This window comes from Hypanus sabinus (assembly GCF_030144855.1).
Source record: "Hypanus sabinus isolate sHypSab1 chromosome X1 unlocalized genomic scaffold, sHypSab1.hap1 SUPER_X1_unloc_11, whole genome shotgun sequence".
NCBI classification, from domain to species: Eukaryota; Metazoa; Chordata; class Chondrichthyes; order Myliobatiformes; family Dasyatidae; genus Hypanus; species Hypanus sabinus.
In genome coordinates this window covers 49926-70894 of record NW_026778959.1, presented here as the reverse complement: position 1 = coordinate 70894, position 20969 = coordinate 49926, and the positions used below count along the sequence as shown (strand labels likewise).

The following is a 20969-nucleotide window of genomic DNA, read 5'->3' as shown; positions in this document are numbered from 1 at the left end:
TTTCTCCTCTCTCTGTTTAAATCGCTGCCTATTGTGCTTAACCCAGCTCCCCGAACTCCCATTGGGCTATACACCCCTAGAATTTTGTTGTCCTTCCTAAATTTACTTATTGTTTCAACACATTTAACTCCATGTTCCGTCAGACCATCCCTCTGTACATGAGTCCTCCTTATCACTTGTTCCACCCCACCTTCCTCTACTACACACTTAATATTCCGGAACCGTGTAGTCCCCACCTGTCCTTTATTCTTCATCTCGCTATCCTCTCTCACATTCTGGATCCCCGCCCCCTGCAAATTTAGTTTAAACCCCCCCAAGAAGCACTAGCAAACTTCCCTGCAAGAATGTTAGTACCGCTCCAGTTCAGGTGTAAACCGTCCCTTCGGAACAGATCCCACCTTCCCTGGAACAAAGCCCAATTATCTAAAAACCTGAAGCCCTCCCTCCTGCACCATCCTCTCAGCCACGTATTAATCTGTATAATCCTTCTGTTCCTTGCCTCACTCGCACGTGGCACAGGTAGCAATCCTGAGATTGTTACCCTGGAGGTCCTGCTCTTCAGCTTCGCACCTAACTCCCTGAACTCCCTACGCAGGACCCCCTCACTCATCCTACCCACGTCGTTGGTCCCTACATGGACCACAACATCTAGTCCTTGTTAACTTGCTGCTGGGGCTGGCGAAACCAGCCATCCGAAGGTCTTGGAAACAGGTGGCGGAGGATCTGCCCGGGCAGACTGCCTGGCAATGTTTAGGGGGTATGTTCGTGCTCAGGTAAATATTGAAAAGGAACACACGCAGTCCACGGCGACCTCAGAGGCGTTCCGGGACCGTTGGGCTCCACGGGGTGTAAATGCCATCATGATAGAGATGGGAACATTTTGGTTTAATGTGTATTGTAGTGAAGTAATTGTGTTAGTCACTGTTCTGTATACATTGTATAGCACCGATATTTGTAATAAAGGAATTCTGTAAAAAAAATTGGCTTTCATGTTTTATTGTTTTATAACATTGAATCACAGTGACTTGATTCGTTCTTTTTTACATTGATCAACAGAAAAAAGACTTTTGTGTCAAAGTGAAAACAGATTAGTTACAAATATAAAACACAAAATAATTGATTGCATAATTACTCACCCCTTCAAGTCAGTATTTAGTAGAGGCATTTTTGTTAGCAATTACAGCCTCGAGTCGATGAGCTGCCGGTGATGGTGGTGGAGGCGGATATGATAGGGTCTTTTAAGAGACTCCTGGACTGGTACACAGAGCTTAGAAAAATAGAGGGCTATGGGTAACCCTAGGTAATTTCTAAGATAAGGAATTGTTCGTCACAGCTTTGTGGGCCGAAGGGCCTGTATTGTGCTGTAGGTTTTCTATGTTTCTATGAGTCTGTGTGGATAGGTCTCTATCAGCTTTGCACATCTGGACACTACAATTTTTCCCCATTCTTCTTTACAAAACTGCTCAAGCTCTGTCAGTTTGCATGGGGATCGTGAGTGAACAGCCCTTTTCAAGTCCAGCCACAAATTCTCAATTGGATTGAGGTCTGGACCCTGACTTGGCCACTCCAGGACATTAACTTTGTTGTTTTCAGCCAGTCCTGTGTAGCTTTGGCTTTATGTTTGGGGTCATTGTCTTGCTGGAAAACAGATCTTCTCCCAAGTCTCAGTTCTCGTGCAGACTGCATCAGGTTTTCCTCCAGGATTTCCCTGTACTTTGTTGCATTCATTTTACCCTCTACCTTCACAAGCCTTCCAGGGCCTGCTGCAGTGAAGCGTCCCCACAGCGTGATGCAGCCACCACCGTGCTTCACGGTAGGGATGGTGTGCAGTGTTTGGCTTCCATCGAACATAGCGTTTAGCCTGATGGCCAAAAAGCTCAATTGTGGTTTCATCAAACCATAGAACCTTCTTCCAGCTGACTTTGGAGTCTCCCTCATGCCTTCTAGTAAACTCTAGCCAAAATTTTAAATGCGTTTTTTTTCCAACAGTGGCTTTCTCTTTGCCACTCTCCCATAAAGCTGCGACTGGTGAAGCACCCGGGCAACAGTTGTTGTTTGCACAGTCTCTCCCATCTCAGCCACTGAAGCTTGTAACTCCTCCAGAGTTGTCAGAGGTCTTTTGGTGGCCTCCCTCACTCCTCCCCTTCTTGCACGGTCACTCTGTCTTTGAGGACAGCCTGCTCTAGGCAGATTTACAGCTGTGCCATATTCTCTCCATTTCTTGATGATTGACTGAACTGTACTTCAAGGGATATTCAGTGACTTGGAAATTTTCTTGTATCCGTCTCCTGACTCGTGCTTTTCAATAACCTTTTCACAGTTGCTTGGAGTGTTCTTTTGTCTTTGTGGTGTAGTTTTTGTCAGGATACTGACTCCCCAGCAGTTGGACCTTCCAGACACAGGTGTATTTTTACTACAATCAATTGACCACATACGGTGATCTCCATTTAACTAATGATGTGACTTCTAAAGCCAATTGGCTGCGCCAGCGACGATCTGGTGTGTCATATTAAAGGGGGAGGGGTGAATACTAATTCAATCAATTATTTTGTGTTTTATATTTGTAATTAATTTAGATCACCTTGTGGAGATCTGTTTTCACTTTGACACAAAAGAGTCCTTTTCTGATGATCAGTGTCAAAAAAAAAGTCAGATGAAGTCACTGTTAATCAATGTTGTAAGACAATAAAGCATGAAAACTTCCAAGGGTGGGGGGGGGGGGGGGTGAATACTTTTTATAGTCACTGTATATGTCACCAAATATTATCTTGAGATTCACTTTCTTGCAGACATTCACAATAGAACAAAGAAATACAATAGGATCAATGCAAGGACTGACAAATAGTGCAAATACAGAAGAAAATAATAAGTTCAAAATAAATAAATAAGACTTCCGGTTATCACACGGTGCATCAGAGCTCCTCTGAAAAGTTTTGAAATTACACAACCAAACAACCTTGAATTACCTGAACAGCTCCAGTTTGTCTGATTGGAAACTGAGTGATAGCCGAAATGCCACCGAAACCAACAAAGCAGACACAAAAGTCTTTGAAATTAGACCCCACCTGTAACCAAGCTGCCGACAATGCTAGTGAAGAGGCAACAGACGCTAGCACAGCCGTAGGCCCAGACTGAATCCTAAACTCTATTCAAACAATGAAAGATGACCTTGTGTCGAGATTTGACGGGCTACTAGACGCTATACAAGGAGTACAAACTGTCACAGTGCGCATTACAGAAGCCAAAGATAGAATTAGCACTAATCAAGATGACGTCGCCTCTCTGCGTAATCAGAATACGACCATGAAAGCAGCTAAGGAGGCGTTAGCGCTTAGAGCGGACGACTTGGAAAATCGTAGCCGCTGTTCTAACCTTCGCCTAGTGGGTCTCCCGGAGAGGATGGAAGGGGCTGATATGGTCTATTTTTTGGAAAAATGGATCCCTGAGGTGCTTGGTGCTGAAAACTTCCCTGGGCTCCTGCTGATTGAGAGAGCGCACAGAATTGGTAGGGCTAACGAGGTTGAAGCACAGTCGGCTAAGTGACCCAGGGTAGCGATAATGAAGTTCTTAAACTACGCGGACAAGACCTGAGTTATGAATGCTGTCAGGCTGAAAGAACCTGTACTTTTCGCCAATCAGAGAATCGTGTTTTTCCCCGACGTCTCTGCCGAACTCCTCAGGTGAAGGAAAATTTTTGATCTAGTGAAGAAAGAGTTAGCCTCTCTCTCCATCCTGGACCTACGGTATGGGATAACTCACCCTGCAAAACTGCTGGTGACCTACAAAAGAAAACGCCACACTTTTGACAGCGGAGAAACTCGTGCAGGAGCTGAGGGACTACAACTTGGAGGCTGCCAGTAAGTGAGACAGTACAGCAGTTTTTTGACTTTTGCTTGAATAGTGGCACTGTAACTACGACCAGGTTAAATTTGATAAAGACTCTTGGTATAATTTGGCTGTAATATTCTCTACCACTGATAATGTTGGGCCTCTGTTCATTATTCATGGATAAAGATGAGAGACTCAATCCCCCACTTCAAACTCTGTTTATGGTGTCAGAACAGGGTTTTGCCTATCTGGGTGTTAAAATTACTCCTACTATTGATAAAATTATCCCAACTAATTATAACCCTCTCACAGACTCAGTTATTCAACTTATAAACCGATGGACGAAATTGCCCATATCTTTGATTGGATGCATAAACATTTTAAAAACGTCAAGTTTACCGAAGTTCCTGTACCTTTTCCAACCTATCCCACTTTCTCCTCCATCATCTTTCTTTTATTTATTAAAGAAAATTGTTTCTAATTTCATCTGGAATAATAGACGTCTGAGACTCAGGCTTTCCCTGTTATATCTGCTGTATGATAGAGACGGCTTACAGCTACCAAATCTTATATGGTATTTCTGGGCGGCCCAAATTAGAGAAAAAATGTTCTACTTTGTTAAGGATCACTCCCCTCCTTGGGTCTCAATGGAATCCCAGTCGATCGATATCCCTCTAGAACTATATATGCATTCAGCAGGTAAGAAAAAAACTGGTCAAACAAACTAAAAACCCTTTCTTAAAAAATACAATAATGGTTTGGCACGATGTTCTTGCATATTTAGGAGTGACATCACAGTTATCCCAGTTTACTCCTATCTTTGGTAACGATAGCTTCCGGCCCGGCAGAGCAGACCCTGGCTTTAAAACTTGATCAACCTGAGGCATAGCTAAGCTGTGTGATCTTTATAATGGCAATACATTTATGTCACTTGAAGAACTCAAGGCCACATATGGAATTCCAACAAAACACTTTTTAAATACCTTCAGTTGCGAAGCTTTATTGTTATTATTATTATTATTATTGCAATGTTACAGTTTGAAACTCCCTCCTTTATCTACCCTGGAAGGCATCACTCTGAAATTATCTGAAGCTAGGGACATGTGTCTGTATTACACAATTTGTTTGCAACTAAATGCAAAGAGTCATCAAACAACATACTACAAGCATGGAGAGCTGATTTGCATGAGAATCTGTCAGAAAAAGAGTGGTCAGAAGCTTGTTCTATAGTTCAAACCTAGTCAGTGAACACTCACTCTAAACGACTACAATACAAATGGACAACCAGACAGTACATTACTCCAGTCAGGTTGCATCACTTTAACCCAACATTCCAGACACATGCATTAAATGTAATCACCAAAAGGGGTCTCTGTTCCATTGTATATGGGAATGCCCCCACATAGTCTGCTTCTGGAAGAAGGTGCTGGATTTAATTAGTTAGATTATTGGAAAAAAGGTGCCCCTTGATCCTAAATTATAAATTCTGAACATTTATCCAAAGGACTATGTAACCTCCAAAAATGTAAGGTCTCTGCTTAATATTTGTTTTTTGTTAGTCAAACGTTGCCTAGCCTATTCGTGGAAGAAACCAGTGGAATGACTTCTTATCTTGCTCCAGAAAAGATAAACTACATTGCAAAACACAAACTTGGCAAATTTCGGGAAATTTGGGACATTTGATGATGAAAGTAAAGAACTGAATTGATTGCTTTTTTTTAAATGGTGGGGTGTTTGCTTTTTATGTGTGTGTTTTTTTTCTTTTGATTTCTTATGTAATTTATTTTTCCCTTTTCTTTAACTTTGTTGCACTTTCCAACCTATGGATGATTTAATGTGTTTTCTTTTCATTCTGAAAAAGCAATAAAGAGATGTTTAAGATAAATAAATAAATAATACAGAGAACATGAGTTGAAAGGCCAGTCCTGATGAAGGGTCTTGTCCTCAGACGTCGACTGTTGTTTTGGATTTCCAGTTTCTGCAGAATCTCTTGCACTTATGAGTTGCAACATTGGAAATGCAATGCCAGTTTAGTGACAGATCCACAAACTCCGTGTTTTCTGTAGCAGTTTGATAGTCAAACATCCTGTCTGACGCGTGCCTCAGCTGCCATGGAGGTGGCTGTGGAGTCCAAGCTCATTCTCAGTGAGGGCAAGGGAACTGTCCTCAGTCAGAGGGAGGAATTACTGTTGCAGGTTTTGTCAGGCATGCACATATGGCATGGTGGCGTAATGATGTATGTCATTCACGTACTTTTACATATAACCCATAATAAATTATATACACAGCAAAGAATGCTTATTCAAACAATATATTTACAATATAACTGAAATATTAAAAACACAACACTGTCCATCAAAGCTGGTTCAACCACAAAGTTCGGGCTGGCTTTGCATTGATTTCCTTGCCCAGGGAGACATCACTAGGGACGATGCTGTCGAGATACCTGGACTCATCCACCATATTCAATCTTGCTCCCTTGAATGTAATAAAAGGCGGGGCAACAGCAGATTGAGGAGCAGAGTGAAATAGGAATTCCTGCTTTACCAGGCCGGTGTTGAGGCCAAAGTTAGAAAACACAGAAACATGGAAAACCTACAGCACAATACAGACCCTCCAGCCCACAAAGCTGTGCCGAACATGTCCTTACCTGAGAAATTACCCAGGGGTTACCCATAGCCCTCTATTTTTCTGAGCTCCGTGTACCTGTCCAGGAGTCTCGTAAAAGACCCTATTGTATCCGCCTCCACCACCACTGCCACTGACAGCCCATTCCACACACTCACCACTCTCTGAGTGAAAAACTTACCCCTGACATCTCCTCTGTACCTACTCCCCAGCACCTTAAAACTGTGCCCTCTCGTGTTAGCCATTTCAGCCCTGGGAAAAACCTCTGACTATCCACATGATCAATGCCTCTCATCATCTTGTACACCTCCATCAGGTCACCTCTCATCCTCCGTCGCTCCAAGGAGAAAAGGCCGAGTTCACTCAACCTATTCTCATAAGGCATGCTCCCCAATCCAGGCAACATCCTTGTAAATCTCCTCTGCACCCTTTCTATGGTTTCCACATCCTTCCTGTAGTGAGGCGACCAGAACTGAGCACAGTACTCCAAGTGGGGTCTGACCAGGGTCCTACATAACTGCAACGTTACCTCCCGGCTTCTAGACTCAATCCCACGATTGATGAAGGCCAATACACCGTACGCCTTCTTAATCACAGAGTCAACCTGCGCAGCTGCTTTGAGCGTCCTATGGACTCAGACCCCAAGATCCCTCTGATCCTCCAAACTGCCAAGAGTGTTACTATTAACACTATATTCTGCCATCATATTTGACCTACCAAAATGAACCACCTCACATTAATGAGTTGGAGATGGGATTGCGTGTGAACAGTCAACAGCATAGAGTACTTCAAGGATGAGCTTCTCATTCATCTTCAACTTAGCATTCAGATGATGCCGGTCAAAGAGTGATTCATCAAATTTGTCTGACAGCACGGTTCAGAATGCATGTAAAGAATAGGTTAAAAAGCACACACCCTTGCATCACACAGTTCGAAACGTTGAATGGCCCTAAAGCTTCTCCGTTTGACAGTCGAGTTGTCACGCAAGAGGCAAATGAGGTCGAGAAACCTGCAAGGGAATGCCAGCTTCGACAATACCACCCACAACGCTTCCCTGGTGACCGTGTCAGACACTTTGGTGGGGGAGTCTAGGATCAGAAGGCACAGCTTCGATACAAGGATGCACTTTTAGAACACAGATGAGGAGGAATTACTTTTGCCAGAGGGTGGGTAGATTTAAAGCACAGGTTGAAGGATCTAATTCTGATCCTGTGCCTTATTTTGAGAAATAGCCACTGAAAAAAATAAAGAATTACTAGTAAAGCAGTTATGGAAAGTCTAAGAAATCAAAGTTTGTTTCTCTAACCTAGCTGATCAGTACTAGTATCCCATTGCAGCTGCACACAATTCTGAAAGCAGTGAGATCACATTACATTTAACAATGTGAAGAGTATAGAAGATACTAAGTCATAGATCCTAAATAGCAGTTATTTCAAGTTTTTTTAAGGTCATCTTTATTGAGTAAGTTGAGATAAGGCAGCAGCTCACCTTGATGGAGGCTTCTGCGTACCGGGACAGCTGCTTGATATGTTGACCCTTCTTCCCGATGATGGCTCCCACGGCCTGGGCAGGGATGAACACATGGACCGTCTCTGGATCCGAGGTCTGCTGTGGAAATCAACCCCAATCGTCAAGCCCAGTCCCTCACACACACGTCTCCACACCCTGAAAACTGGGACTAGAACATGCACTCAAGTGGCAACTTTATGAGGTACAGGAAGTTCCTAATAAAGTGGCCACTGAGTGTATGTTCATGGTCTTCTGCTGCTGTAGCTCATCGGCTTCAGTGTTCGATGTGTTGTGGGTTCAGAGATGCTCTTCTGCACACCACTGTTGTAACGTGTGGTTATTTGAGTTACTGTCCCCTTCCTGTCAGCTCGAACCAGTCTGGCCGTTCTCCTCTGATCTCTCTTATAAACAAGGCATTTTCATCCATAGAACTGCCAATCTCTGGATGTTTTTTTTGTTTTTCACACCATTCTCTGTAAACTCTAGAGACTGTTTTGTGTTAAAATCCCAGGAGATCAGCAGCTTTTGAGATACTCAAACCACCCCATCTGACACCAACTATCATTCCACGGTCAAAGTCACTTAGATCACATTTCTTCCCCATTCTGATGCTTGGTCTGAATAACAACTGAACCTCTTGACCATGTCTGTGTGCTTTAATGTATTGAGTTGCTGTCACGTGATTGGCTGATTAGATATTTGCATCAATGAATAGGTGTACAGGTGTCCCTAATAATGTGGCCACTGATTATAGAACATGCAACTTTTACAACACAGTACAGGCCCTTCAGCCCACCATGTTGTCCTGACCTTTTAACCTACTCTAAGATCAAACTAACACTTCTCTCCCTGACAGGACATTATAATAAAATGAAAGATTTTACATCTGCTCATTCTAATTTGAGGATTCCTTGTCTGTCCAATCATATTTTACAATGCCCATTAGACTAGAATTGACAATTGTTGATTTTTTGCTACCAGCATCTCCTTCTAGAACATAGAACATAACAGCACAGTCCAAGTCTCTCAGCCCACGATTCGGAGGTTGATAGGTTCTTGATTGGTCAGGGTGTCAAAGGTTACTGAGAGAAGGCAGTGGAACAGGGTCGAGAGGGTTAATAAATCAGCCATGATGGAATGCGATGAGGACTTGATGGGCCAAATGGTCTAATTCTGTCTTATGTCATATGACCTCCTGAGAATTCCCAGAGTGCTCTCCTCACCATTGCTGGCTGCACCTTGAGCTACCTATTCTCTGATCTCTGTAATTCTCTCTTCTCCTTTAAGACCCTCTTTGACATCTAGCATTTTCAGGAAACTATTTATCAGCTAATAGCTTCTTTTATTGCTCTGTGCTATTTATTTTATAACACCCTGCAATGTTTTACTTCATTTAAGTTTTTAAAAATATATAGGTAAAGTTAAATTAAATAAGTAGTGCAAATTTACAGATTTTTTAAAGACGCATTGCAATGTACAAATTTCAGAGAAATGCTGGAGACTGGCTGCATCACCATCTGGTGCGAAACATCAATGCACAGGACCAGAAAAGGCTGCATTGTGTTGTAAGCTCAGCCAGATCCATCCTGGGCATTTTATCCGGGACATCTTCAACAGGCAAAGCTTCAAAAAGGTGGCATCCATCATTAAGGACCCCCACCCCCCAGGACGTTGCCATCATCAGGGAGGAGGTACAGGAGCCTGAAGACACACACTCAACGATTCAGGAACAGCTTCTTCCCCTCTGCCATCAGGGAGGGGGTACAGGAGCCTGAAGACACACACTCAACGATTCAGGAACAGCTTCTTCCCCTCTGCCATCAGGAAGGAGGTACAGGAGCCTGAAGACACACACTCAACGATTCAGGAACAGCTTCTTCCCCTCTGCCATCAGGGAGGAGGTACAGGAGCCTGAAGACACACACTCAGCGATTCAGGAACAGCTTCTTCCCCTCTGCCATCAGGGAGGAGGTACAGAAGCATGAAGACACACACTCAACGATTCAGGAACAGCTTCTTCCCCTCTGCCATCAGGGAGGAGGTACAGGAGCCTGAAGGCACACACTCAACGATTCAGGAACAGCTTCTTCCCCTCTGCCATCAGGGAGGAGGTACAGGAGCCCGAAGACACACATTCAACGATTCAGGAACAGCTTCTTCCCCTCTGCCATCAGGAAGGAGGTACAGGAGCCTGAAGACACACACTCAACGATTCAGGAACAGCTTCTTCCCCTCTGCCATCAGGAAGGAGGTACAGGAGCCTGAAGACACACACTCAACGATTCAGGAACAGCTTCTTCCCCTCTGTCGTCAGGGAGGAGGTACAGGAGCCTGAAGACACACACTCAACGATTCAGGAACAGCTTCTTCCCCTCTGCCATCAGGGAGGAGGTACAGGAGCCTGAAGACACACACTCAGCGATTCAGGAACAGCTTCTTCCCCTCTGCCGTCAGGGAGGAGGTACAGGAGCCTGAAGACACACACTCAACGATTCAGGAACAGCTTCTTCCCCTCTGTCGTCAGGGAGGAGGTACAGGAGCCTGAAGACACACACTCAACGATTCAGGAACAGCTTCTTCCCCTCTGCCATCAGGGAGGAGGTACAGGAGCCTGAAGACACACACTCAGCGATTCAGGAACAGCTTCTTCCCCTCTGCCATCAGGGAGGAGGTACAGAAGCATGAAGACACACACTCAACGATTCAGGAACAGCTTCTTCCCCTCTGCCATCAGGGAGGAGGTACAGGAGCCTGAAGGCACACACTCAACGATTCAGGAACAGCTTCTTCCCCTCTGCCATCAGGGAGGAGGTACAGGAGCCCGAAGACACACATTCAACGATTCAGGAACAGCTTCTTCCCCTCTGCCATCAGGAAGGAGGTACAGGAGCCTGAAGACACACACTCAACGATTCAGGAACAGCTTCTTCCCCTCTGTCGTCAGGGAGGAGGTACAGGAGCCTGAAGACACACACTCAACGATTCAGGAACAGCTTCTTCCCCTCTGCCATCAGGGAGGAGGTACAGGAGCCTGAAGACACACACTCAGCGATTCAGGAACAGCTTCTTCCCCTCTGCCATCAGGGAGGAGGTACAGAAGCATGAAGACACACACTCAACGATTCAGGAACAGCTTCTTCCCCTCTGCCATCAGGGAGGAGGTACAGGAGCCTGAAGGCACACACTCAACGATTCAGGAACAGCTTCTTCCCCTCTGCCATCAGGGAGGAGGTACAGGAGCCCGAAGACACACACTCAACGATTCAGGAACAGCTTCTTCCCCTCTGCCATCAGGGAGGAGGTACAGGAGCCTGAAGACACACACTCAGCGATTCAGGAACAGCTTCTTCCCCTCTGCCATCAGGGAGGAGGTACAGGAGCCTGAAGACACACACTCAACGATTCAGGAACAGCTTCTTCCCCTCTGCCATCCGATTTCTGAATGGACAATGAACCCGTGAACACAACCTCACTACTTTTTCTCTCTTTTTGCTCTACTTATTTATTTAACTTTTTACAGAGATATAGACACTTCCTGTAATTCACGGTTTTAATTATTATGTACTGCAATGTACTGCTGACATATAACAACAGATTTCACAGCATATGCCAGTGATATTAAGCCTCATTCTGATTGGTCGCTCCCCATTCCAGTGGCTGTCAATCTACTCACCCCCTCTGCTCCAGAGTAGGTAACCAATCCACACGGAGGGATGCGTCTCTTTGCGGCAGATGCTGAAATTCGACGGGGAGTTATTTGATCTTTGGGCAGAGGGGTGGTGGAGGCATTCGAGAGGTTCTGAGGTAACGGAGGCACCGACACAGCAACCCTATCCTGTACATCCCTGGAATGTGGGAGGAAACCGGAGCACGCAGAGGAAACATACGTGGTCACGTAGAGAACGTGCAAGGTCCTTGTAGACAGCAGAAGGAATTGAACCCGGATCGTACAGCTGCTGGTGTAATACCACTACGCTAACTGCTACACTACTGTGCAGCCCATGTGAGTTTGTTCACTGTAGAAGCAGAGAGTTGACTCAGTCTCTGTCACACTAGGCTGAATTTCCAAAGTGATTACAGGTATCTCTCAATCTCCCAACAGTCACCAGAGGACCATGGGATCCAGAGGAGGTTCCGAGACTAACCCTGGGAATGAAAGGGTTAACGTATGGGGAGCATTTGGTGGCTCTGCGCCTGTACTCACTGGAGTTTAGAAGGATGAAGGAAGATGATAAATAAATAACCAAACATGTTATTCATTCTATTTATTGACATACAGTGTGGAACGACCTGCACCACCCATCAACCTACCAATATAACACAAGACAGTTAACCTACCAACGTGTACGTCTTTGGACTGTGGGAGGGAACCGGAGCATCCGGAGGAAACCCATGTGGTCACGGGGAACATAAGAAATAGGAGCAGGAGTAGGCCTTCCGGCCCATCGAGCCTGCCCCGCCATTCAACAAGATCATGGCAGATCTGTCCATAAACTCAGCTCCATCTACCTGCCTTTTCCCCATAACCCTTAATTCCCCTACTATGTAAAAATCTGTCTAACTGTATCTTAAATATATTTAGTGAGGAAGCCTCAACTGCTTCCCTGGACAGAGAATTCCACAGATTCACCACTCTCTGAGAAAAACAGTTTCTCCTCATCTCTGCCCTAAATCTTCTCCCCTGAATCTTGAGACAATGTCCCCTAGTTCTAGTCTCACAAATGGAAACAACCTTCCTACTTCTATCTTATCTATCCCTTTCAAATTTTGTATGTTTCTATAAGATCCCCTCTCATTCTTCTGAATTCCAGAGAGTATAGTCCCAGGCGACTCAGTCTCTCCTCATAGGTTAACCCCTTCATCTCTGGAATCAACCTGGTGAACCTCCTCTGCACCACCTCCAAAGCCAGTATACCCTTCCTCAAGTATGGAGACCAGAACTGCTCACAGTACTCCAGGTGCAGTCTCACCAGTACCCTGTATAGTTGCAGCAAAACCTCCCTGCTCTTCAATTCAATCGCTCCAACAATGAAGGCCAATATTCCATTTGCCTTAGTAAACTGTTGCACCTGCAATTCATGCCCAAAAACTCCCAAGTCCCTCTGCACAACAGCATGCTGCAGTCTTTCACCATTTAAATAATAATCTGCTCTTCTATTATTCCTTCCAAAGTGCATGATCTCACATTTACCAGAGATGTACTCCATCTGCCAGACCTTGGCCCACTCACTTAACCTATTTACAAGGGGTGATTGATATGTTTGTGGCCTAAGGTAGAAGGAGTCAATTTTAGAAAACCTCGCGCATTTATTTTTCAACATAGTCCCCTCCTACATTTACACACTTAGTCCAGCGGTCGTGGAGCATACGGATCTTGGACCTCCAGAAAGTGTCCACAGCAGGGGTGATTGATAAGTTTGTGACCTAAGGTGGAAGGAGATGAGTTATTAACTTTAAACTTGCTGCATAATCACTCAGAGTTGAACTGCATGCGCATGTAACGAGAGCTGCATAACTCATCTCCTTCTACCCTAGGCCACAAACTTATCAATCACCCCTGCTGGGGACACTTTCTGGAGGTCCAACATCCGTATGCTCCACGACCGCTGGACTGAGTGTGTAAATGTAGGAGAGGACTATGTTGAAATATAAATGTGCTAGGTTTTCTAAAATTGACTCCTTCTACCTTAGGCCACGAACTTATCAATCACCCCTCGTATATCCCTCTGCAGACTCTCCACATCCTCTGTACAATTTGCTTTTCCACTTAGTTTAGTGTCATTAGCAAATTTTGCTACGCTAGGTTCAGTCCCCTCTTCCAAATCATCAATGTAAACAGCTGCAGGCCCAACACCGACCCCTGTGGCACCCCACTCACCACCGACTGCCAACCGGAGAAACACCAACTCTCTGCCTTCTATTGGTTAACCAATCCACTATTCACACCAATACACTTCCTCCGACTCCATGCATCCATGCCTTATTTATAAATCTCTTGTGCGGCATCTTATCGAATGCCTTCTGGAAATCCAAGTAGACGACATCTACTTGTTCCCCTCTATCCACTGCACTCATTATGTCCTCAAAGAACTCCAGTAAGTTTGTCAAACAGGACCTGCCCTGTCTGAATCCACGCTGCATCTGTCTAATGGAACGACTCCTTTCTAAATGTCCCGCTATTTCTTCCTTAATGACAACTTCAAGCATTTTCCCAACTACAGATGTTAAGCTTACTGGCATATAGTTGCCCATCTTTTGCCTACATCCTTTTTTAAAAAGTGGTGCGACATTTGCTGTCTTCCAATCTGCTGGGACCTGTCCAGAGTCTAGAGAAGTTTGGTAAATGATTACCAACGTGTCTACTATAACCTCCGCCAATTCCCTCAGCACCCTGGGATGCATCCCATCAGGACCAGGGGACTTATCTACCTTCAGGCCCTCTAGTTTGCTAGAGATCAAACAAACTCCTTACAGGCAGCGGCGGGAATTGATCCCAGGTCACTGGTCCTGTAAAGTGTTGTGCTAACCACTACACTACCGTGCTTCAAAGTTTGAAGTAAATTTTTTATTAAAGTATGTATATGTTACCATATCCTACCCTGAGATCCTTTCAATTTTAATGTCTGTTTTCCACCACAGACGCATCCATATTGATGTCAATCCTCGTGTGATGCTTACTGGGAGAGGAAATAACTCCCTGACACTCCCTTCACTGTAACAAGTTTCCTGCATGATTTACGAGCTTTCCCTCAGTGATTAGTGGAGTGGTGATAGCGTAATGTTATTACTGCACCAGCGGTTCAATTGCTGCCGCTGTCTGGAAGGAGTTCTGTGTGACCATGTGGGTTTCCTCCCACATTCTAAACACATATTGGTCCGCAGGCTAGTTGGTCACATGGTGCAATTGGGCAGCCAGAACGTCTAAACAGGGCTCCACAGAACCCTTGCGTAATGGGATTGGCATAAAATAGGTCAGGAACCCCTGATATAAATAAAAAAATGTAAATAATTTTTCAGAAGTTGAGCAGTGGCCCACTCTTTCCCCATAGCCCTTCAACTCTATTTCCTGTTATGTACATCCCGCGGCAGTTGGTAAAACTCCATCTTGCCTAGAACATACTGGTGCAATCCCGCAATGCCATTACAGAGAGCGCTGGAGCAGCACACCCCAACGGTACACCGTCAACTGTCAGCTCAGATCCACCATCACACCCAGCACAAAGAAACAGACAGGAAAAATCATCACAGTCACTACCGTCCCTGCAAATTGCCTTTTTTCAAAAGTTCCCTTCTGGAAAGCACTACAGGACTACTAAAACAAAAAAAACTACACATTCTTAAAAGTTTCTTCCCCAAGTATTTAATCTGATCATTCTAGTTAGACCTCCCCACCCCTATTACCCCCGACACTGCACTGTAAACACTTCAAACCACTTTTTATAATGCTGTTCACACTGCAAATACATGCTGGTGTTTATGTATTAACTGTTAACTTATAATATAGTTCATTATTCTTTCTATTTGTTGAACATTGTTGACTTTTGTTGCATGTTGCGTCCTGACCAACACACCACAATGAATACCTCGTACAGAGGACACAATAGCACAGGGACAGGCCCTTCAACCCACAATGTTGTGCCAAACCAATCTCTTCTGTAATCTCTTCTGCCTGCACAGTCCATATCCTTTCACTTTCCTCACATTCATGTGCCAATCTAAACATCTCTTAAAAGTCTCTAATTTATCTGCCCCAGTCAGCGCATTCCAGCCGCTCACCACTTTCTGTGTAAAAAAAAAACTTGCCCCTCATATCTCCTTTGAAATTAACCTCTCTCACCTTAAATGCATGGGGCATTTCAAACCTGGGCAAAAGATAACATCGGCCTGCTCTATCCTCCAAGCGGACCACAAGCTTGCCGTAGGGATTGGAGGCTTGCGTGCCTCAGTGACCCGGAGAGCTGTGTTGGCTGGAGTCAGGGCTTCGTGCTTTGACTCTTGGTAGGGTCACCTACACCAAACAGGTCAAAGGGTAGAGGCCAGACTAAGAATGGCCCACCGGCGGGGGGTTCAGCTCAGGCCCAACAACCCTGACTGGTCAAACAAAGAAGAATCCCACTACGTCTGAGTGTTAACAGTATTCCTGGACTGACAGTAGTGAAAACCAAGAGGAAACTCGTGGCATGATGAAGGAGGCCAGAGCTTTCATCGCTGCCCTAAATACCTGCGGCATAACAAGCAGTAACTAAGCATGTCTCCACTCTATGCCTCTCATAATCTTATCAGATCTCCCCTCAGCTTTGTAAATCATGTGTGGCCCTGACCTCACACATCATGAAGACCCTAGAGGGGCTGGTCCTGGCTCACCTCCAACCCCTGGTCTGATTAGCCCTCGATCTCCTGCAGTTTGCCTCCCAGGAGCACATTGGAGTTGACGTTGCTGTTACCTACCTGCTGAACAGAGCCTCCTCTCATTTGGATAACCAGGGCAGCATGTGAGGATAATGTTTTTTTAATTTCTCAAGTGCCTTCAATACCATACAGCCCTCATTGCTGAGGGAAAAGTTCCGTTCAATGCAGATTAGCACTTCCATTGTATCCTGGATAATGGGCTACCTGACTGGCAGGCCACAGTCTGTCTGGCTTCAGAGCTGTGTGTCAGACACGGCCATGAGCCGCACTGGGGCCCCACAGGGGACTGAGCTGGCTCCCTTCCTGTGCACCCCCTATACCTCGGACTTCAGGTACACCACTGAGTCATGTCATCTGCAGAAATTCCCTGATGACTCAACAGTAGGTGAGTGTGTGACGGGAGGTGGATACAGGGCCCTGGGGGAGGACTTTGTCAAACGGTGTGAGCTGAATCATCCGCAGCTCAGCATCAGTAAGACAGAGGAGACGGTGATGGACTTTAGGAAGACTGTTCCCTGTTACTATCGACGGTGAGGACGTGGATGTGGTGAGGACCTACAGGTACCTGGGGGGCGGGGGGCACCTGGATGACAGGTTTGAGTGGAGCCCCAACACAGAGGAGACAGTGATGGACTTTAGGAAGACTGCTCCCTGTTACTATCGACGGTGAGGACGTGGATGTGGTGAGGACCTACAGGTACCTGGGGGGCGGGGGGCACCTGGATGACAGGTTTGAGTGGAGCCCCAACACAGAGGAGACAGTGATGGACTTTAGGAAGACTGCTCCCTGTTACTATCGATGGTGAGGACGTGGATGTGGTGAGGACCTACAGGTACCTGGGGGGGGGGGGGTCACCTGGATTACAGACTCGAGTGGAGCCCCAACATAGAGGAGACGGTGATGGACTTTAGGAAGACTGCTCCCTGTTACTATCGATGGTGAGGACGTGGATGTGGTGAGGACCTACAGGTACCTAGGGGGGTGGGGGGCACCTGGATGACAGACTCGAGTGGAGCCGCAACACTGAGGAGACGGTGATGGACTTTAGGAAGACTGCTCCCTGTTACTATCGACGGTGAGGACGTAGATGTGGTGAGGACCTACAGGTACCTGGGGGGGGGGGGGCACCTGGATGACAGACTCGAGTGGAGCCCCAACACAGAGGAGATGGTGATGGACTTTAGGAAGACTGCTCCCTGTTACTATTGACGGTGAGGACGTGGATGTGGTGAGGACCTACAGGTACCTGGGGGGGTGGGGGGGGGCACCTGGATTACAGACTCGAGTGAAGCCCCAACACAGAGGAGACGGTGATGGACTTTAGGAAGACTGCTCCCTGTTACTATCGACGGTGAGGACGTGGATGTGGTGAGGACCTACAGGTACCTGGGGGGGGGGGGGGCACCTGGATGACAGACTCGAGTGGAGCCCCAACACAGAGGAGACGGTGATGGACTTTAGGAAGACTGTTCCCTGTTACTATCGATGGTGAGGAAGTGGATGTGGTGAGGACCTACAGGTACCTGGGGGGGGGGGGGGGGCACCTGGATGACAGACTCGAGTGGAGCCCCAACACAGAGGCCGTGTACAAGAAGGGCCAGAGTCGCCTCTACTCCCCGAGGAGACTGAGGTCCTTCGGAGGGTGCAGGCCTCTCCTTCACACGTTCTACCGGCCTGTCACCAGGACAATCTCCTGTGCGGTGGTGAGCTGGGGCAATGGTATCAACATGGGTGATGCCAACAGGCTCAATAAACTGATTAGAGAGGCTGGCTCTGTTACAGGAGTCAAACTGGACACACTGGGGGCCGTGGTAGAACAAAGGACCCTCCGGAAAACCCTGGCAATTCCGGACAATGTTCCTCACCCTCTGCATGCCACCTTGGCCGAACAGGGGAGCACTTTCAGTAACAGACTGAGACAACTGCGCTGCTCCAAAGAGCACGAAATGAGTTCACTCTTACCCTCGGACATTAGGCTCCATAATGAGTCAACCTATAGCCGGGAAACGATGACCCCCTCCCCCCTCCTGTCAGAGTGCTCGTGGTAACTTATTTTTTATTCTTTCTAGTTCTCTTCTAATATTTGTGTATCTGTACACTGGTAATACTTCTGTGACACTGTCATTTCCTTTGGGATCAATGAAGTATCTATCTGTCTATCTGAAGTTTGTCCAGCCTCTCAGGCGGTAGTGTTGATCCCTGACCAGCACTAAATTGGGATTAATGCCATTCGACATTGAACATAGAAATTGGGAGGTTATGCTTGGGAAGTTCACCCTTGAGTTTTATGTTTTGTTTTGGTCACCCTGTTATAGGAACTTGGCAGGTCAGGTAACTTCTATGGAAAGGAATGAACAGTCAATGTTTTGTGCCGAGACCCTTCATCAGGACTGAAATGTGGACTGTTTATTCCTCTTCACAGAAGCAGCCTGACCTGCTGAGTTCTTCCAGAATTTTGTGTGTGTATTGTTCTGGATTTCCAGCACGGGCATAATCTCTTGTGTTTCTGTTAAAGGAAGGATGTGATTAAAGTAGAAAGATTTACAAGGATGTTGCCAGGATTTGAGGGATTGTTACAGGACAGGTTCGATGGGTGGAGTCTTTGCCCCTTGGAGTGTAGGAGACCAAGGGCTGATCCAGTTAAGGGACATAGATAGGGTGAGCAGACTTCTTTCCAGGGAGAGAATCGAGAATGGGAGAATCGAAGAGAAAGGATTAAAGTTAGAGGTGAAAGGTTAAATAAGAACCTGAGGGGCAATTACTTAGCAGTCCGGGTGGTAGATATATGGAACCACCTGCCAGAAGGAGTGGTTAATTATTTACAAGAGATTCTGCCAGCACTGGAAATCCAGAGAAACACACATAAAATTCTGGAGGAACTCAGCAGATCAGGCAGCATCTATTGAGGGGAATAGTCGATGCTTTGGGCTGAGACCTTTCATCAGGATGGAAAGGAAGAGGGAGGAAGCCAGCATAAGAAGGTGGGGGGGGGGGGAGGGAAGGAGAACAAGCTGGCAGCTGATAGGTGAGACCAGGTGAGGGGAAGGTAGATGGGAGGGGGAGTGGGGATGAAGTGAGGTGATAGTTGGGAAAGGTAAAGGGCTGGAGAAGAAGGAATCTGATAGGAGAGGGCAGAGGGCCCTGGGAGAATGGGAGGGAGGAGAGATTCCAAAGGGCAGATGAGACGAAAAGAAAGGGTAAGAGGGGAGCCAGAATGGGTAATGGAAAAAGAGAGAATGGAAAGCGGGGAGAAATTACTGGAGAAATAGAGAAATTGATATTCATATATTTAATTTTATGTGGACAGATATATATAGCTAAGGTGCTGCTGCCTAAAAAAAAACAAATTTCATGCCATATGTGAGTGATGATAAACTTGATTCTGATCTGGGTCTCTATTGTGGACTGAGAGTGGGAAGGGGGCAGGGAGAGGGGAGTCATGGTTGGGAAAAGGGGAAAGGAGAGGGGAGGGAGCGGGAAACACCAGAGAGACATTCTGTAATGATCAATAAATCAATTGTTTGGAATCAGGTGACCCTGCCCGGTGTCTCAGGGCTGGGTGTGTCTGACCCGACCCCTGGCACTCCTTCTCTGCCACCTGTCCCACCCTCCCACGGCACTCCACCCTCACCATTCCCAACATCCTTTGCTCCTGCCAGATTTACAAACTTGCTCTCCACTCCACGTTGATAGCACTACTGTGCTAAAGTCTTAGGCACCCTGGCTATCTAAATATATATATGCCTGACTTTTGCATAATGCTGATATGGATGACAAGAGCCTAGAGACGTATAGACCAAGTGTTGGGAAAAGGATTTTCTTGAATATACTGTACATGTTGGTTGGCATGGATACCTACTGGTTGAATAGCCTTGTACAACTCGATGAAACCCCACTTGGTATTCCAAGTTACCATGGATACACGTCGCACTGGGCTACTCACCATGTAGGGACCATAAGGTGTTGGTGGTGCTACACCTACAGGGTGAGGCGGGACGGTCGACGATGAAGGTGGGAACAAACCAAGAGCGTTCAGGTTCAGGCCTGGAATCAGGTTGGCCTGCAGCTGAAAAATGAATTACAAATAAAGTAGTATTCATTGAGAGAAACACTATGCCAGCTCTGAAACATGAACCGAAAATGCTAAAAATACTCAGCTGGTCAATCAGCGTCTGCGGAGCGAGAAAAAGAAAATCAACATTTCAGGTCCATATCTACAGAACCATCAAAGCTGTCTTGCAAGTTTTGTTGTCTCAATTAACAGAATACTTTGTGTGTTGTGTGTGAGTTATATGTACTGTGTTGTGCACCTTGGTCCGGAGGAACGTTCTTTCGTTTGATGGTCTGTGGTTGACTGAACAAACTGAACTTGAATTTGGAAAAAAATTGAACCTGAATTCATGATAGGAAGGGTGTAGAAGTATGGGACACACTGTCTGGGTGATGGGAAGGGTGTAGAAGTATGGGACACACTGTCTGGGTGATGGGAAGGGTGTAGAAGTATGGGACACACTGTCTGGGTGATGGGGAAGGGTGTAGAAGTATGGGACACACTGTCTGGGTGATGGGGAAGAGTGTAGAAGTATGGGACACA

The 20969-nt window shown here is 46.1% G+C and overlaps 1 protein-coding gene across 1 annotated transcript in view; it reads right to left on the bottom strand.

Moving 5' to 3' along the window:
* Positions 1 to 20441, bottom strand: part of LOC132385581 (insulin-like growth factor 2 mRNA-binding protein 1) — a gene marked incomplete at its 5' end in the record, with an annotated part of 38817 nt that extends 18376 nt beyond the window's left edge. Inside the window, 2 exons of the mRNA XM_059957746.1 lie at positions 7945 to 8064; positions 20319 to 20441. Coding sequence (XP_059813729.1) covers positions 7945 to 8064; positions 20319 to 20441 — 243 coding nt within the window. The remainder of the gene's footprint in view (positions 1 to 7944; positions 8065 to 20318) is intronic.
* Between the last annotated feature and the right edge of the window lie 528 nt (positions 20442 to 20969).